The sequence below is a fragment of the Arvicola amphibius genome, chromosome 5 (genome assembly GCF_903992535.2).
Source record: "Arvicola amphibius chromosome 5, mArvAmp1.2, whole genome shotgun sequence".
NCBI lineage: Eukaryota > Metazoa > Chordata > Mammalia > Rodentia > Cricetidae > Arvicola > Arvicola amphibius.
This window is the reverse complement of record NC_052051.1, coordinates 130,183,820-130,203,729: the sequence shown is the minus strand read 5'-3', so window position 1 is coordinate 130,203,729 and position 19,910 is coordinate 130,183,820. Positions and strand designations below refer to the sequence as shown.

Sequence of the window (19,910 nt, the reverse complement as noted above, 5' to 3'; positions counted from 1 at the left end):
TTATACTAAACTCTGTGATTTCTTTCTTTAGGAAAGGGATGTTTTGAAAGTGTCGCTAGATGATATTTAGATACCCTGTGAAGTAATTTTGTTTTAAGAGCTAAGGATTGATTGTTTCTAAACTAATAACAATGTATGGGGTTACCATAACCCGAAGTGGAGACACACACATACACACACACACACCCAGGACACAGGAAGTGCACAAGCCTGAGATGGTCTTTGAGGAACCACACTTCTTAGAGAAGTTAAGACTCTCCATATGTTTTATCCTGTTACTAATACACAAATGCAAAACTTGCATAGTCAGAAATACTATCCAGACATGAGTGCTAAAATGGCAGATGAGTGGACATTAGGCTTCCAGTCTGCCCCAGATTATTTGTTAATGTACAGCTTCAATTTGAGTGAAAAGGACTTCGGGCGAGTCAAGTATGATTATAGATCACATTCTCTGCCTTACTCTGATAAAGGTCAGAAATCACTGTTTGTTAATGTTTGCTACATCTAGTTTAGTTCATCTAGGGCAGTGAAACAACAAATTGGCATTTTTTAATTGACTAAATATATTAAAAACACAAACATTAGTCAATAGCCATTATTTATAACATGTGGCATAAATGTTTTTATTGATCCACAAAGTCGCCACCAAACATTTACATCATAGCTGTCTTCTGCCAAGGGTAATTTCCTGTGTGCCCATTTGCCTAAGCGAAGGCCCATCTCAGACTCCAACTGTCTAGTGACAAGCTCCAGTGATACCCACTCCCTCAAACTTGGGGCTATAATAGCATTAATTAAAATCCACAGGCTACATGATTTTAAAATCTCCACCTTCTAGCTTCTAAAATAATTGAAAATGGCAACACAAAGTTAAGAATAAACCGTGTTCTAAAGGCTTACTATGTAAGACTACATTAGCTTAAATATATTAACGAGTTGCTGTTTCACATTAGCCTCTTGTCCTGGAAAATGAGTCCCATTAAGGTGGCTGCGTTTGTCTTACCATAAAAGTGAGAATATTTTGTATGTTTGTGGGTTGTGGACACAGCGTTCAGAGAATTTAGAATCTCTGTCCACTCCAGAGTTAAAGATTTGAGAAAAGAATTCTGACAGATCATCCAGACGGTTAAAAATTAAGGACAGGGACTGTTTAAGGGGTTAATACGCCTAGTGTATTTTATCTTCTACCAATCGATTTATTTTTTAAGAAGGCTTGTCTGAGGCCTTGATTTATATTTATTTATTCGAGTCGCAGAAGATCAGGTGAAGAGATTTGTTGCTAATTTAAGAGAGCCATTCATTCGGTTGTCTTAATGGTCGTCGGGGTCCACACGTTAGTGCTTCTAGATGCGAAGCCTGGAAACAAAAGGGTTACTTGTTCATCCATCACCGAACGCCTTCCATCGGTGAGAGAGAGAAAGAGAGAGAGAGAGAGAGAGAGAGAGAGAGAGAGAGAGAGAGAGAGAGAGAGAGAGAGAGAGAGAGAGAGAGAGAGAGAGAGAGATTTCTTGCAGGAAGGGTAAGGTGGTGGGGGAGGGCTGGGAGGCAAAAGCTGCAGAGATGGGTTACCGAGTCCTTGGGACACGGAAGGGACAACAGCAAACCGCTCGCATGGGTTTCCACGGAGCGGCGTCCCCGCTCTGCGCCTGTGGCTCAGCTGGCTTCCCTCTGCCACCGAGCGATCACATACATTATTTCCCCCAAGATAACACAATCAAACTTGCATTTACCGACATCCTCTCTTCGTAGCCTGCTTGAGATGTGTTTTAATAAATAAGTGTTTTATGTGAATGATGTAGTAATTGAAACAGGCGCCCTATTTTCCCCCTCCCTTCGTCCTGCGGGAGGTTCCGCAACCCCAATCTGCTTGGAAAATAAAACGCTTTGTCTCCACCGCCACCCCCCATCGCACCCCCACCCGCGCTCAGTGTGTGTTTTATACGTGTGTATATCTCAACCCCCTACAGTAGCCAAGAGAAAGCAGCTAGCCAATGGGAAAGCCCAGTTTCATAAAAGCTGCTCTCTGATTGGCCCGATGCGAAAGGGCATTGGGAACAAAGAAAAGTCCCTTTCAGGTATACAGGCTGAGAGCTCCTTTGGCTCCACTCCCCCTGTGCGTGTGTTGTGTTTCAGTTCTGATTCCACTCTTCCAGAACAAGCTTGGTGTGTGTGTGTGCACCGGGGGGATTTCTGTGTTCTGGATTTTGCTTTATTTTGTTGTTTTTATTTTTTTTTATTTTTTATAAAAAATACACGGGACGGTCTGTGACATTTGCTGGTTCATCTTTAATAATAAAAAAATTGAAGAAATTATAATTTCCAAAATAAAGCGGCTGCCACCAAACACACTCAATGCAGTTAGAAGGAAAAGGTCAACTCGCTCCCATACAGACCGTAAGTACGGTTGCGTGGTGTGTCGCTATATAGCACTTTAGTGGGGTGTTCATGCAGGGGAATGTGCGAGTTTTATGCATTGAAATGAGGAACTAGTTACAGGGTTTGGCTTTGCATTTATAACAACCCAAGAAGGGTGAATTTTATTCAGTGGAGGGTGAAGCATTTGTAACTTCTTTAGACAAATTGAGCTTGACTGGGCACTTGGGCTAACTTAGAGTAAATTACCTTTTTGGGCTCTAACCCAAAGGAAACTAAGAGTGATTCAGTTACACACCCCGGTCCGCCGTGTGAGTTCTCTAGCGCACCTTCCCCCCTCCTCCCTTTTTCTACCGGAGCTGAGCAGACCCCCGCCCAGACCGAGCAGGCAAATGGGAACCCGGGTAGAACAAGCCGATTTCTCTCCTGTCACATCCTCCTGCTCAGTAATTTAATAGTAAACTAGGGAATATTCATCCATTACATGTAATGGCTGTAACTACCGTTTTCCATCTTCTTTAAAAAAAAAAAAAAAGCGGGAAGAAAAAACACCATTAAGAGAAAGGGGGGAGCCCCACCCAACCCAAACAAACCCACAAATAGTAACAATGGTGTGTTTATTCCAAGGCTGGGTTTGGGAGCTAGCAAAATGTTTTTCTTTGTTTAATACATGAAGTGCGAGGGGGGGGGGGGGCACAAAAATCGCAGGAACTCCGAGGTAACCTGTCCCCTCCCCCAGGCGTCCGCCCCCTGACCCCTTTGGGAAAGCAGACAAATTGGAGATCAGTTGAGGATAGGTTTATAAGGTGTTCCTTTAAAACATCTGCTTTGCTCTTGTGGCTATTACATTTACTTCCGAGATCCTAGATGGCTGAGAAATGTTTCACATTCATAACTTGTAGCTTCGCCCACTGCAGGGCGTGCGGGGGGAAGGGGGCAGGGGGGAAGGGAGAGACCTTCAGTTTTTTTTTTTTTTTTTAAAGACCAGATCAGTATTTTCTTGATACGCTTGTCACCATTTTTGTTCTCACGACAACCAATTGAGCCCTTGATCCTCACGTGATGTGAAAGGCTTGCACTGTAACAAAATCGCTCCTTTTAGATGGTTGGTGTTGCTAACGCGCCCATCCCCCTCTCCCAGCCCCGACATTTCCAGCAAAGCGACTCTCCGCTTCCAATCCATCAACAATTCATTACTGCTTTTAGCTTCCAAACGCCAGCTAATTAAAAATACTAAGCCAAGCTCTGAGGCCATCTGACTAAACACAGGAGGGGGTGGGCGAGAGGTGGAGAGAGGAGGAAAAAATAGAGACGCGCTGTTTGCTGCGTGTAGAGAGGGAAAATTGTCCTGGAAAAAGGTCGCCTTAAAAAAAAATCTTTTTGACTCTAATTATCGAATTACCACATGACAGATCGGCTTGTGCGGCGGAGGATTTTAACCCCTCCTCGGGGACTATTCTAAGAACTGGGTTCTTTTTTTCTCAAAAACAACATAAAACAGGAAAACATCACATCCTTCGGGTTTCCAAGACAGCCCCTTTCAGACGCCGTTATTTTCCCCGCTCCACCGCCCCCCGCCCCGGGCGAAAGCTGCTCTAACTGGTTTATCAGCTCCCTGCATCGTCTTCTCCCTCCTCCTCCTCCACACCTTTCTTTTCTCCACCAGGCCAGCTCCTCATGCCTCCCTTTCTTCCTCCTTCTCCTTCCTCCTCCTCCCCCCCTCTTCCTTTCACCCCCTGCGTAAGTTAGTTGGAGAAATCAAATGTCAGGACGAGCGGAAAAAAAATGCCACTTCCCGACTAACAGGCGGAATCCAGCCCAGATTTTCAGTCCTTTCTTCTTATTCTTTCTTCCCTTTCACTAATTTATCCCGATGTTAGCACATTCTGTCTCGTTACTAGAGGACGCCTGTAGGTTTGCTACATGAGATCATTACTTACTGATCACGGTGACTCTGAAGTCTGCAACTGAAGGCGGAATCCGAAGTTCGGAAAAGTTTTTTCTCTAATCTCTCTCTCTCTCTCTCTCTCTCTCTCTCTCTCTCTCTCTCTCTCTCTCTCTCTCTCTCTCTCTCTCTCTCTCTCTCTCTCTCTCTCTCTCCTCCCTCCCTCCCTCTCTCCCTCCCTCCCTCCTTTCCTTCCTTCCCTCCCCTCCCCCTCTCTCAACACCCTATTATTCTGAATGCTTGTTAAGAGGAAAAACACCCTTCGGTGCTTGGGTTGTGAATGGGAAGCCTCTCCCAGCTGCACAGTGACACATTTTTTTAAGGAGAAAAGGACTCCAGACCTTTTTGCCAAAAGGGGGATGGGGAAGTGGAATAATGTTACCGAGTGATTATTTTGGCTGAGGTGTGTTACTTGTTTTTTTCCTTTTTGATCATTTGGTGTTTAAGTAAAATGAGGCACAGGCTTGTGTGCCGAGTGGCGTGAGAAATACCTTTTGATTTTCGGGCCTAATTTTAAAAAATGGTAAAGGATTAAAAGGTAAGCATTGTGTGTGTGTGTGTGTGGTTTATGTGTATTTATTTATTTTCTTGACAACTGTTAAAAGGTGGCTGATCCCTTTAAAAACTGTTTTAACTGCTCTTTGTCAAACACACAGTCATTTGTGGTCACCGAGGCCACCGTGGTGCAGATCACCTAAAATGTATGTCTTAATCAGTTTCCCTATAGTCAGCAGCACCATATTTAACAGACTGAGCAGGTCTGTGACCCAGGGTTATGGCAAAATTGTTTAGATGAATTTCCCTTTTTTTCTCAAAAGGCAGATATTTAACCTTTCTGCTCACACTGTCTTTTTACTGAGAGAAATACTCTTAGAGAGGTCTGTATATTTCTCAGAAAGAATTGCTTGACTGGGGGTGGGGGAGAATGGGGTGGTATATATGTGTGTGTGAGGGGGACTACTGTTGCCCCCCTCATTGCTTATGGGGAACAAAACTACATTACCCAGGCAATTTTAAGTAGTATTAAAATTAGAAAGAAAAAAATTAGTGACATCATTTTGAACATGGGTCCCAGAGAACTTTCAGGGCCTGGTTATTTACACTGCAAGAGCCAAGATATGTTTATGGATGTTTAACAACGTGCTTTACTTGTCTGAATGTCTACGATCTTTTCCTGGGCTTGAAATATCCCATGTGCCAGGCAAAAATGTTCAACTTTAAAAAAAAAAAGCCACAAAAATCTTTCTGGGCTTGAATCAGATCCTTGGAGATATTTTAATGCTTTTAAAGAACTGGCTATCCCCGTGTTGTTTAGAGGGGTTTTCAGCTTCTGCAAGATGCTCATTGTCAGGGGTGCTGTTCAAGTCTGCCTATTTGCCTTTAAACCTGGTATTTGACTGTGGAGACAATAATGAACCCCTTACTCTCTATTCTTCCTTATACCCCTTACCAACTCCCTGGTCTTAATTGTTTTCTATGCCGGTAACATCCAGACAAGAAATATTCGACTTTTTCCCCCTCCACAGGAGATGGTGGACCTGGAATGAGGGTGTGAGATCCCTGGACACATTCTTGGGGCAGGAAAAAACAGAAGATTGGAAGAATTTTTTTTTTCTTTAAGAGAAAGCCCAGCGGAGCCAAACGAATGTCCCCTCATCTCCCAAGGAAAGTTCATCGGATTTTTAATCTAGAGAACTCATCTTCAGGATGTCCGTGAACGTTTCGACTGCAGGAAAAGGTGTGGATCCAAATACAGTTGATACTTATGACAGTGGCGATGATTGGGAAATCGGGGTTGGAAATTTAATCATTGATTTGGACGCCGATTTGGAGAAGGACAGACAGAAATTTGAGATGAATAATCCCACCAACAGCACTACCAACAGCAACACTAAGGATTGTGGAGGTCCGGCCTCCAATGGGACCGGTGCTACCTCAGCCTTAGCTGATGGCCTAAAATTTGCTTCTGTTCAGCCCTCCGCTCCCCAGGGGAATTCACACAAAGAGACCAGCAAATCAAAAGTGAAAAGGGCTAAAACTTCTAAGGATGCTAATAAATCTCTGCCTTCTGCTGCCTTGTATGGAATTCCCGAGATCAGCAGCACTGGCAAGAGGCAGGAAGTCCAAGGGCGCCCTGGAGAGGCTACTGGCATGAATTCAGCTCTGGGTCAAAGTGTGAGCGGCGGCGGCGGCGGCGGCGGCGGCAACCCAAATAACAACGGTACCAGCACCGGGACCTCGGCTGCCACCACGGGGGCAAGCTCCTGTGGGAAAAGCAAGGAAGAGAAGCCAGGGAAAAACCACAGCAGCCGAGGCGCCAAACGGGATAAGGATGCTGCGAGATCCAGGAAAGACAAGCACGACCTACTGCAGGTCCACCAGAATGGCAGCGGAGGCCAGGCCCCCTCCGGTGGTCACCTCTATGGCTTCGGGGCCAAGAGCAATGGAAGTGGTGCGAGCCCCTTCCACTGCGGGGGCGCTGGGAGTGGCAGCGTTGTGGCTGCAGGGGAAGTTAGCAAAAGTGCTCCGGATTCGGCGCTCATGGGAAACTCTATGTTGGTCAAAAAGGAAGAGGAGGAGGAGGAGAACCACAGGCGAATCAAGAAACTGAAAACCGAGAAGGTAGGATAAGGTCGCCTTCTTGTGTGTCCCACTCTGTGTGCATCTGTTTGGGGATGTGGGATGTGCCACCGGGTGCCTTACACTTCCTAGTGCTTTCGGGTTCTCGGTGATTTCTATGACGGTCATCCTTTATGGGTGTTATCCTGAGTGCAGTGTTTGGCTCTTGCTTCTGCTGCTGCTGCTTCTGCTGCTTGTGGTGCCAGGTTTGAAAGGTCATGGGGTGGGAGGTCCTGAGTGTCCTAAGTGCCTTTTGCCTTGTAAGGGCTTCTGGCCAGCAAGCAAATTGTCCGCGTGCTTTGAATAGAAAACCTGCTGCCGCACTAGCTTGACTTTCGTCCTGGTTTCTTCCCTCAGGAGATTGGCGTCTCTGTTATTGTTAACAATGTGTCCTTAGGAACAGGGTTCTAGTTCCCTCTGTGGGAAGGAGTGTGAAGGGTTATTTGCACTCCCTGTTCTGTTACTTTTCCCCAGAAGAGTTCTGCCAAAGGATGTACTCCAGTCTTGCAGTGTTGGTCACTGATTTTGTAACTCTGCAGCCAAAGTGTGATGGTTTTGGTGGCTGTGAGGACTCTGACTCTCTCACCTATTTGCAGCTGAAGCTGTGAGACTGCTCTCACTTGGGGATTTAGCTGGCCTGGGCAGTCGGAAGCTCAGTTAAGTAAGAATTGGAAAGCACACTTGGCTCGTGTTCCTGAAATGTGACGCTCTAACCGAAGGGGGCATGGTGGCAGCAGCGAAGGGGAATACTGGAAATGCGTGCTACACTTAACAGTGCTTGACTTAGGCCACTTGGACCCTTGCACCTCTCTTGCTCATTGTCTTAAAGTCTGTGGTTAGACACTGTACTGGAAAAACTGCCCCCAGTGTTACCTTGCTTAGGCATGGAGGCCTGGACCTTGTTTGTCTGGGATGCACTTGCTTTGGGATAATGTCTGGCAACTGATGGGCTTGTGACTACCAGGAACATTGGCTGGGAGGTGAGAGCAGTGTTTCTATGAAATTAGTGTTTAGATTCATTCCACAAGTTGTAGCATGCAGATGTAATATTTTTTGTTGTAGCAATGTGATACCTAAATATGCTTATTATATGATGTAATTTTCCCCCTTTCTGTCTTGATCAGAATTGTAAGTGATGCAGAGAAATCTCCTGGGAATTATTTCTGCATGAAATGATTCACAGTTCTCTGATCCTTTTTATTTTCGACTTCATGCTCAAGATTTAAATTAGAACATAGGACTAAAGCTCTGATTTAGGCTCTGATGGAGGTAGAGAAAGGTGTGGGCAACAATGTCAAACATGCAAAAAGCTACTGCTTACTTTTTGAATCCAAATCCTCTTAGATAGCCTTTTACATTGGTGAATTTAAAAGAACTTAAAAAATATACTCAGGTTTTGCTTCTTAGTTTAAATGTGTGGTTTCACATAATTTCTACCAAAAGACGTTTTGAAATCTCTTATTACTTAGTACAGTGGGGCATTTACTTTTGTTGCCAATAGTCTTCAAATTGCAGCTCTAATCTGCTTTAACTATCTGGATGAATTGCCCTAATCCAGTGCTCACAATGCTGTGGTTAAGGAGTCAGAGCTCTTTGATTGGATCCCCTGGCTGCTGGGAATGTGGGAGGTTCTGCCCTTTTACATTCCCCTTAGCCTTTTAATCTTCCAGCCAAATGTTCACATTCAACAATTTTGTTTAGCTGGCGATCGGAACGTTTCAGGCTCTCAAAGGCTGCTGTCATGGCAACTGAGATTAGTGCGTGGTGTCGGTTCTCCAGTTTTTGTGTTCTTTTCGCTTCCCAGTCACAGAAGGAAGTGGGTGAGAAGTGGAAAGGCTAAATTATTCACACACATGCAACGCATCTTCAGGCAGAGCAGTATAAATGGAATCGTATGAATTCCATAAACGAGGAGCAAACAAGTCATGGTAGGTGCCGAGGTGGGGGAGGGAGGAGAGAGAACACTGGCCCTCAGATGGGAAACTGTGCACCAACCTCAGCCACTAGACGTGGCCCAGGCATCCCCTTAGGATGGTTTCCAGGGTGCTGGAACCCACAGTGTTGGCCATTCTTGTCAAGCTGAAGTGTTGGCTTGAGATCTCAAACATTATTCCTTAAGTCCTGTCCTCCCCAACCCCCCAAAAGACTTAGTAACACATCCATCCTTGGCTCCCAGAGATGGCATCAGTACCACACAGGGAAGCAAACCTAATTCCATTAACTACTGGTTATGTCAAATTAGCCCTTGCTTTAGAAAACACTTTTAAAGATGCCTATTTAGGAAGCAAAAACTTAGTAGGCTCACTTGACTTGAAAAAAAATTCATATTTGAAGGTTTTTTTTTTTGTTTTTAAATTCTATATGTTAGTTCAAATTGTTTGAAGAGCAAGTGCCTCCTGAGTAAAAATGATTAACCTGCAGCACTTACATGTGGCTCTAACGTGTATAGGGGGAACACATTAAAAATCTATGGACAATGTGTATGTTGTTATTATGTTTTTTTTTCCTGGTGAGAAGGTTAGACAAGATTTGTAAGTCTTGCTGTCACTGGGTAGCTTTCACAACATGCCTACATGTCTAATTTTGGTCTGTTTATTCTGTCTTTTCACTACACAGAGTCATGTAAAACATGATAAATTGGACCTTATGAAACCTAATTAAATCAATGAGTGTTCTGGCTCCTTTATGTGGAAACCACAAGTATGTTGTAAAAGTCGCCACTCCCTTAATACGTGAAAAAAAAATCAAAACACACCGTAATTCCAAGATGTTTGAGCTATATTTCTATAACCCATTTTGTGGTTAAGTCATCAGTGACATGTCTGAGTAAGGAGATTTGATGGGTTGGCTTTTGGTTGTTAAAACCTGCCTCTCCACCTGCCTCCGCCTTCCTTTCAAAGCATAATGGTCCTTCATTGAAGCTGTTTCCCTCTCTCCCTTCATCGTTTTACAGTTTAGACTTACCAGAGAAGGAGCCATTGGGCTGGATTAAGCAGTTACGTTGAGTATAGTTAAATTCAGTGGGGTTATTCAGTCACTAGGATATTAGGAAACACAGGAAAAAAAGTCCTAAAAACAGCTGATACTTAAACAGAAATAAATGAAAGGCAGAGGTCATATTTATAGTTGTGTCTTAGGGGTCTGTGCAGTGCGAGTTGCAAGGAGAGTTATTTCTGTACTATCATAAACTCTTTTCATTTCTGTGGGCTTGGTCTTCCTAAAGACGGTGTCTATAAATGGACCTGTCTGTAAGAGGACATCATTCATTTTGTTTTATTCTCCTGTAGAAGCCTTTTTACACTTCACTAGGGAATCCTGACACATTCTCTAAGTGAGTGTGAGCAGTTTAAGAACATATTTTGATTAATGGCTTTTGTGGATATGCCCCCCCCTCCAACACCCTCCATAATATAGTGTGTCCTGTGAATTAGGGAGTGCATTTGATCTAAGGCGGAATGAAAGGGCAGGAAGGTCACTTGCTTTAATGAAACCACTGAGTCCATTGTAGTTGGACGGTGCACAGTTTGCAAAGTTACATGTGGATTTAGCTAAAGGTGGCTTCCTGTCAGCATTGCCTCTCCTCCTTTTCCAGTAGACATCCTAGGAGGGTGATGGAGGTGGGGTGGGGGTGGGGGGTGGCTGGAGGAAGCTGTTCAGCTGTATCTGTGAGAACACATGTTTCTTGGAGTATTTGTGTGACCAGGTCCATCAATGAATTCTGAGTTTAGCATTTAAAATCTGTTAGGTTTGCTGAAGGAAAAAAAAACAGGAAAAGTCTGCACAATCGTTCCAGACTGAGCTTAAGAGGGTACCGCTCAGCTACTTTAAAGTCTTGTCAAATAGCCTGCAATGCAAGGGGGGGTGGGGGGAGGGAAGGCAGGTGGAGGGACTGGATGTTCAAATGTCCTAGGGTTAAGAATATGCTCTTCAAATGAAATTGTTTGGGTGCAAGATGGTTTTAATTAGAGTATTATAAAGACTTAGTTTTTCCTAAGCAGCGTTTTGTAGTTAGTAAACGAAATGAACGCTGAAAGTGCTAAGCAGGAATCTCCCTAGCCACAGAGGTGTTCAATAACCAGATTCAAACGACATGGAAAGTACCATCTGGTCTTCGTTTCCAGCATGAAACACAGGGATTGAGTGAATGGCTGAGATTTGCCCCAATTCTGACAATGTCTGTGCTTTTTTTTTTTTTGTTTTAATTTTAAAAAGTTCACCTGGTGGTACTTCATAGAAAATTGAAATTGCAGTAATATGAACTCCACTGTGAAAACACGTGTCCCCACATTTCTTTTAACCAGTTCCACTTTTGTTTGGAGGGTTTCCAGAAGTTCAGCCATTGACCACTGCCTATGGCTTATTCCGTTTCTACAGGCCCTCACAATGAAGGGATCAGTTCTTCAGAGATCTAAATGATTCTGTCAATTTTCCTCCTGGAGGCTACTGAGGAGAAAGGCTCCCCAGGGCTAACCCCGGTCATCACTCTTCATTAATCTAATTTTGTGTGATAGTGCTGGGGACCCTTGGTGTTTACTATACATAGGCCATACTCTAAAATCTTTGATAAGCAACAACATCATACTCCCTTAAGGATAACTTGCCAGCCCTTGACTCTTAGTCGCCAGGATTCTTGGTTCTGGGCTTAGTGGGAACCCTGGGTAAAACATTATCGGCCTTTGTTTGAGGTCTTTTATTGAAGCTAATGACTGAGTTTGTGCCTTCCTGAGATAAATGACATTATCTCTGAGTGGGCTGACAGGAAACAGACATGTTAATGGTGAAGCTGCAGGGGAGTATCTGCTTGGGTTCTGACAAAGGAGTGGAGAAGGGACCCCTGGTTGTGGTCATTAGCACATAATGCATTCTAGCTCAGTCTAAGAGGCCCTTGATAATTGGAAAGCTATTTTAGCCACAAGCACTTAAATCATAAATTTACTACTGTTAGTTGCTTTGCATTTTCCAAGAGTAGCAAAGTAAAGTGTTTTTGTTAAGAACTATCTGTTCTGCTCTGGGAAGGCGGCGGCAGCCTGGCTCTTGGTAATGAGTGACCTTAGGGAGAACTGCAGGTTGAACTATTGGTTTTTAAAATCAGGTGGGCACCCTCTTTGTCTTTCAGCCTTGCTCAGCCTTCCTTCTGCATTCACAGGTGGAAAAAAACCGAAAAGGTAGCTCCAAAGCTTTAAGGAAGTCAGTTTTGTATTTGAAGATGTCTGGGGGGGGGGGGGGATAAAATCTCTTTTTTATAAGCTGGGAAAGAGATTTTGCTCAGTGATTTGAGTGTGATGAAACCTGCCTTTTGAAGTGTATGTTTAAAAAAGTCATGGGTATAATTGAGTTTCAATGCAATTTAAACTCTGCTGCTCGAACGAAGATAATTGCCACGTTGAACACACTCTAGAGGAGCAGAAGAGGTGGAGGGATCATACTCTTGTATTCTTTAATATTAAGCATTGGGAAGTTTGTCATAGTAATTACTGTAGCACAACATAGTTTTGATCGCCAGCGCTCTACTTGCCAGGGATGTGAACATCAAGGGTTTTGCTTGAATACCAAACAGTTTATTTCTAAGTTACCTGGATAGCATTCTCCCATCATGTAGAAGCCAGAACTAAGGAAACACTGGATTGCCCTTGGCAGCAACATCACAGTGATAGTCTGATTCTTGGGCCATTGAATACGGTAGGACCAGGAAACAGGTGAAACCTTCGCTTCAGTAATTAATGATTTAGGTGGTCACCAAATAAGTAATGTAAAGATCGTATTAGAGCCTTGTAAGGGATCTGTCATAGAGATCTGTGAGTCTAAATGATGTAATTGCATATATAGATGTTGGTTTGGTAGTTTTAGGTGGTATGAACTTTATTCTCAAACCAAAAACAAACAACAACAAAAAAACCCAAAAGTTTTGAGAAGGCTCAAAGGGTAAAGCCACAAAGCCTAATGACCTGAATTTATTCCTTGGGATTGCTCCTCTGACCCTCTTTATGTGCCCTGTGGCAGGGGCACACCCCCACACCTGAGGGCAGATGCATCCATAAGCAAGCAAGCAAACAAACAAATAAATAAAATGTAATTTTTAAAAAGTACCACTAATTTTACATATCACTCTTCTCCAGAGAAAGGAGGCCCCTCCCTCTGTTCCAGTTCTGTCTCTTCCACTGAAATTTCTCTTAGGGCCTACTTGCTTCCTGTTACAAGTGCTTCCTAATTCAAGACAAAGGTTTTTTTTTTTTTTCTTTTTTTTTTTTTTTTGGTTTTTCGAGACAGGGTTTCTCTGCAGCTTTTTTAGAGCCTGTCCTGGAGCTAGCTCTTGTAGACCAGGCTGGCCTCGAACTCACAGAGATCCACCTGCCTCTGCCTCCCAAGTGCTGGGATTAAAGGCGTGCGCCACCACCGCCCGGCATTCAAGACAAAGGTTTTAAGCAGCTGGAGCAAAGCCATTGCAACTGAATGAAAGGTTGTCAACCACCCTTAGCTGGTTGACCAGCAGCTGGGCTATTTGTAAGGTCATTTTGAGAGCTGCAGGGGAATTCAAGATCATGAGACTGGCACTTGCCTCTGACAACTGACTGCTACATGCCTGCTAAATTTTGCTTAGAAACACCTTTGGGAATGCAGTCAAAGAGATTTTGGGTTTTGCTTCAAGAACTGAAGTGATCACAAAGCAGATACATGTGCTTGGTAGGTCAGGGGGCCTTAAAACTATAAGGATCTCATCTGATATTTACCCCTAGGGAAGTTAAATGAAAATTTAAAGTCTACCATGTAGCTGTAACAAAGACCGTTAGGGTGGTCTGTTAAGACACGTGGGTTTAAAGTGGCGAACAGACATCACTGCGAACTTTTTTGAACTTTTTCAAAGCCACTCCCTCTTCTTTCCCATCACCCCTACACAGTCCTGATTCTTATTCACTGGGACTCTCATTTTCCTAGCTTTCTTCCTCCTGAGACTCTTCATTGTCAGTGAGCACCTTAAGAAAAATGTACGGGGGGGGGGGGGCATTTAGGCATATCCAAATAATGCCCTTATGACTGTAGGCTTCATGGTTTAAGAGTAAATAAAAATATATTGGTTGTATTTTGTGCTGTTCATAATGATTTTAGAAAGTTCGTATTTAGGGTTGAGAATGGGTTCATTATGTTAACCAGAGAGCAGATGGCATGCTGCCACAGACGGATAATTTTACTTAAAGGGACTTTGAAGGTTTTGATGTGTTTTCTTTTCCTCTTATTTCCCCGATGGCTTCTTTTTTATTGAAGGGTAACTTAAGGAGACCTGGTAGCAATTTTACTGCTTTCCCCCGACAGTTTGAAATAATAGCTTGGTCTTTGGTTGCGTTGATCTTGTACCAGTGAGCTTGGTTCTGGTTTTTGTCGTGTGTGTGTGTGTGTGTGTGTGTGTGTGTGTGTGTGTGAAGTGTTTGCATATGTTTTAAGAAATGGACTCTTTTATATGCTTCACTTAGCATCGACGACCAAGTTCCAGTTGGTCACACTTTCATAAAGTCCTGGAAGTTACCCTTCACCGTTTTGATGAAAGAAAACCCCTCATTTGGTAGGAAAGCTTGCCTGTCCCTCTGGCTGGCTGCCTTCCTTACACCTCTGTGTTTTTCACATTAGGCACTGAAGGTTCAAAGGTCAGGTCCAAGTCGCTCCTTGTGAGCTTGGCAGCCTATGTTGGAGGGCTGAGCTCTGGTGAGGTACCAGCCTCACCGCACTCTTGAATTCTGCTAGCAGAAAATCACTGTTTATGTTCCTGTGTAGATTTGACAGTTTAGTTCATTCTTCACTTAAAATAAGAGGGGGATCTGGAGAACGTTCCTCCTCCTCCCCTCCTCTTACCCCCTCCTTTCCTTTTCCAAACTGTTCTCAGCCAGACCAACTTACTTTTGAATTTCCTGTCATCTCCTTCACTGACTTTATGGATAGCTCATATTAAAAACAATAATGTTTGACTTGGAAGGACCAAAGCCTTGGGTTTTCATTCTTCATGGAGGACTGTTTATTTGCATGTGGCTCACCACAGTACATGGATAATGCTATCAAATCTGGGTTTTATTATGGGCTCATGATTAGCAGAGTGGCACTTGGTTCTGTGTTCCCAGGTTCCAATTCTTTTGTGATGGAAATGAAATTAGGACCGAATCTAGGAAGCATGGGAGAAAATAGGCAACAACAAAAAGAACCTGACGTTTGACCTAGTTCGAAAGCAAGTGATGATTTAAAAAAAAAAATTCCAAGTGAGTGAAATAGAGAGTCGTCCATTTTAAGTCGGTGTGAAGCTGTGTGGAAGTTGGGCAGAACGCTGATGGACGGTGGACACCCGGTCAACTAAGCAGACTGCATTGTCTGACATCTTGGTAACTGATGGAGAAGCGCTGAGCGTTCCCAGATCTGCCAACTGCTGGAAGGTGCAATCTCAGTTAAGTCCCTCATGTGTGCGGGTGCCGCCCAAAGGGAGCAACATGATGTCAGAAAGGAGCAATTGGTCTCCCTTCACCCCCTGCATCCAGCTCCATTAGGGCAATTGTCTCCATTTACATTCCTTGCCCAAATCCTTCCCCAGCCTTTCCCGTGCTGGCGCAGCAGATGCCAGACACTGAAGTCGAAAGCCAGCAGCTGTTTCCATTACTTCATGGCTCTATGAGCCCTCACAAGCTGTTTCCCCTTTCCCTCCCCTCCCCCACCTGGCCAAGAAAGGCCCTCTCCCTTGGACTTGGTCATCCACCCGTGTGTCACTGTGCAGATCCCATTATTTATTTATTTATTTTATTTGTATTAGGGGACCAGATACCGACCAGCCTGGTTCCCTTGGGGCGTAGCCTGGGCTCCCGGGGCGCGCTGCGCGCTCCTGGACTGCGGGGACGAGCCCTCCTTGCAGCCAGGGACCCGTTTATGGCCCTGAGCACAGTAAATCTGTCAGCTCTTCAGGACGCCATCACCTCTTTCTTCATTTGCTCCAGCTTCTCGTCTGACAACGTTCCCCTGAGGCGGAATTCTAATCTGCTTCCAATTAGTTGTAAAATGTGACTGAAATTTCCACATTATGACTGCTGTTTTACTTACACGCACACATCTAGAAACAAATTAATGCCCTTCAATATTTATTTATTTATTTATTGAACCCTTGGATTTACTCGAAGAGTTCCCGACTATTAGGAACGACTTCCAGGGATCACAGCACCCCGTTCTCCGGTCTCCTATGCGGACTATATTAGAACAGGAGAAGCCCTTTGGCTAGGGTCCCTCCTCCCCACCCCACCCCCCCCCCCCCCCCCCCCGCCCCGCAGCCATCTTTCAAGATTTCCCAGAATGTATTGCATATGTGTAAGTTTTGCAAAAAACATTTTGTAGGTTTTCTAAAATAAACAAAACAGGATATCTGGCTAAGGAGGGGCCCCTGTGGAGTATTTTAATAGAACACAAATACAAATTTACTTCTAAATATAGCACAGCTATATCTGACCCAGATACAGTTACATGTTACATTTTAAAATTCTTTCATTTTATGGCCAAAAGCTGTAACCCCAGGTAAAGGAATTGGGTCATCACTTGGTGTGATAAGTGGGATTGCGTTAACGATGCCATTGTAGACACTAACAAGTACCCAAAATTGTGTCCGAGTCCTTGGAGCACAACCTCTTGGGGCTGTTGGTGCCCTTGTGTTGCCATCCATGGAGTCTCATGACTTAAGCCCCACCCCCATGCAGCAGTGCACAAACTATGAGAAGGGGCCCGGCTCTGGGTTTCAGGTTGGTTCTACTGTGGGAGAAATGTTTATGCAACAATGTTCATTACTCTGTTTGCCTCCATTTCGATGAATGCTCATAAAGTTGTTGATCACCTGATTTGTGTGACTTTTGGAAGTGTTAAGTCTTGGCCAAGAAAGAAACGTTGAGAATGTTATTTCATTACATCCTTCGGGAACTGCTTTCTCAAATACTGCTCTGGAGTTTTCACACACAGGACCGTGGACCTGAGGCTTAGCATTGTCGGAGAGGTGGTACTCTTCACGTTAAAGGATATAAACAGTGGAATTTACTGGCATCTTTTATAGGAGAGTTGGGTCCTCAAGCGTCTTGGCAGATGGATACCAACAGCAGTGATGGGCTTTAAAGAGGTGTGAGGGTTTTATTGATGATAACAGTGGTTATGTTGATCACGGTGCCCAGTTTCTAAGTAACACTTTCACATGTAAATGGATGTGTCTATTGTCTTCTCAAGGCCATTGTCATATAATCATACAGCCCCGCGTTGAATAATTTTTTTCACCGTCCTTTTTATGTGCTATTTTCAGTCTCTGTAATCAAGAAGGAGGAGTGTTTATTTCTCTGCATTTAAGCAGGTCTTATTCTACATTATTTATATTTATTATTTATATATGGCATATAAATTACTTAGGTGATTTTGCAAAAACTCTTTATGTTTATTATCTATAAAGTATAAATAACTCAAATGATTTCTACCTAAGCCCTTTGTTTAGACTATGTACAAACTCCATAAAAGAAATAGACAAGTCTTTTGTATTGCTTCCCTTTTTAATGTCTGGTAGCAAAAAGAAAAACAGCAGACTGAAATCCTTAAAATTTGAAAACCTGGGCCTCTTAGATTGTGGAGCTCCCCTAGCTTTAAAAGCATTGCATCTCCATACTGAAGCCTCACAATAGGTATGCCTATGGTATTGGGATTCACTAATTATCCCTTAATGAGGTCAGTCTAGCCCAGTCTTTCTCCCTGTCATGGAGGAAAAGCACACAGGACAGTTGGATTTCAAGTGGATCTCGCTGTATTTGCAACGTAGCATAACTTCTTTCGAGGCCCCCAGGGTGCTTAATTGGGGCCTGGCATTTGTGTTGGGGGTGGGGATGCTGCTGCACACAGCCACTCTTTGTGTGTTTGGAAACCCCTGTGCATCTTGGAAGCATTACATGCCTTTGTTGATGGTGCGTAGCTTTCTAAACTCTGAATGAGCTTATTCCCTTTTAACTGTTGGGAGAGCAAAATAGTGGAGAGACCTAGAAGTCTCTGGGTTGGGCAGCAGCCAAGCTCTTAAACAACAACAACAAAAAGGATGAATGAATGGTTTAATTGTAGAGCAAACCATTTGTTTACACACTAAGACTTACTCCTCACTAAGCCCTATGGACCAGTAGGTGACAAAATGTGGCTATAACCTAGAGATTGAATGCCAGGGTTGTGTTTTGTGATCACACTCAAGGGTTTCTCCCAGGGGCCTTCTTTGTGTGTAAAGGAAGCAAAAGGAAGAATCATTTCATTATTTGGTAGGAAGACTGCTTGGCCAAGAACATGTCTGAAACTGTCAAGAAATGAGGTAGTATGTGGGAAGGCAGGTGGCTATCACTTCCTTGCCTGGTCAAGACATTAAAACCCTAAGGTTCTTGTAGCTGAGAGAGAAGGACTTGAGGACTCTTGTTAGGTTTTGTGTTCTATTTTGTTAAGGTGGTGGTGATGAGGGTCAAACTGGGAAGTGTACTAGCTGAGGAGCAGAAAAAGGGTTTGGGCAACAGGATGGAGAGTTGGGGGCCATTGGTGCCCCGAGTCCTATTCAACACATTCTCCAGAGTTGTTGGGACATTTGCTAGAAATGTCCCCTATTTCATTGGGTCGTAGCATGGTTCTGAATGGAAAGGAACTCTCCAGGAAGGCAATGAAGTGCCTTAGCAATCAAGGATCCACAGAACTGTTGTCCAGAAGTCTGAAGCTAGACTTCTCTTTAGAAAATGACAGATGAACTTTCCAGAATACCAGAAACAATGGCCTTTGTTCCCATAGCAATTGCAGTTCAGCTTTCTAATCTCCTGGATTAAAAAGATTTAGGGATGTCTCCAGTAAACTACTGGTTTCTGGCGGTGTCAGTCTAAACACTTCCTCATTCACTACTTACATTTTCCCACCAACCTCGTGAGCGAAACCCTTTATTTCACACTGCTCTGTCAACGAGCGGTTGTACTTTCTGATAACTCCAGATTCAAATATTTTTTTTATGGCCTCTGATCTGTCTGACTGCAGTCAAGGCCACCACACTGGGACATTAAAACTGTTCGTTCACCACTTGATGAGTTCTTTAATATTTTATGTGTAGGGTTGTTTGGGCTGCAATTGTGTCTGTGCACCACGTGAAGGCTCAGTGCCCAGAGAGACCAGAAGAGGATGTCGGATGCCTTGGAAGAAGCATTAGAGATGGTTGTGAGAGGGCTGCCTTGGTATTGGCTGTGGAAACCAGGTTCTCCAGCTCGATGCTCTTTTTTTTTTTTTTTCTTTTCTTTTTTTGAGACAGGGTTTCTCTGCATAGCTCTGACTGTCTTGGAACTCACTCTGTAGACCAGGCTGGCCTTGAGCTCACAGAGATCAGCCTGTCTCTTCCTCCCAAGTGCTGGGTTTAAAGGTGTGCGCCACCATGTCCAGCCCGCTCAGTTCTTGACCACTGAGACACCTCCGTGGCCCTACTGGATGCATTCTCCATCAACTGAGCTTGCAAGATCCCAGTCTGTCTAATGTCTTGGTTGTTTCCTCCCTCAAGTTTTGGCACTACTATTTTCATACTTTTTATGCCTTTGAAATGGTACTATTTCCCATCCAAATGGCAGACCGGAAGCTTGATTTGGGAGCTCTCTTCTAGGGACTGGTATGTAACAGTGATGGAGGAAGTGAGGAACAAAGAGGGTCGAACAGATCAGGTCTGGATGGCTTCATTCTCAAACTACTTCTGACCTTTAAATGTGCTCTTATTTATAGCTGATGTTTTTCTGGAAATAGATTCTATACTAACGAGGGAAGAGACCCGGTTTCACTGTTATGAGAATTCTACTTAATTTTTTAAAACTGCAAACATTTAAATCTCCCTTTCTATCATAGCTATCATTGTCACCAAGCAGACCAAGTGAAAATGTGTTTTTTCAATGGAAAGAATTGTTGGACTTGGTGCCTCACAGTTTTAATCCCAGCACTT

At 43.8% G+C, this 19,910-nt stretch overlaps 1 protein-coding gene across 2 annotated transcripts in view; it reads left to right on the top strand.

Annotated features, from left to right (window-relative positions):
- Positions 1–2,130: 2,130 nt before the first annotated feature.
- Positions 2,131–19,910, top strand: part of Znf608 (zinc finger protein 608) — a 110,953-nt gene continuing 93,173 nt past the window's right edge. For both annotated transcript variants that reach the window (XM_038332001.1, XM_038332002.1), the window contains exons 1-2: positions 2,131–2,397; positions 5,848–6,943. In XM_038332001.1, coding sequence (XP_038187929.1) covers positions 6,029–6,943 — 915 coding nt within the window. In that variant the 5' untranslated portion in view covers positions 2,131–2,397; positions 5,848–6,028. The remainder of the gene's footprint in view (positions 2,398–5,847; positions 6,944–19,910) is intronic.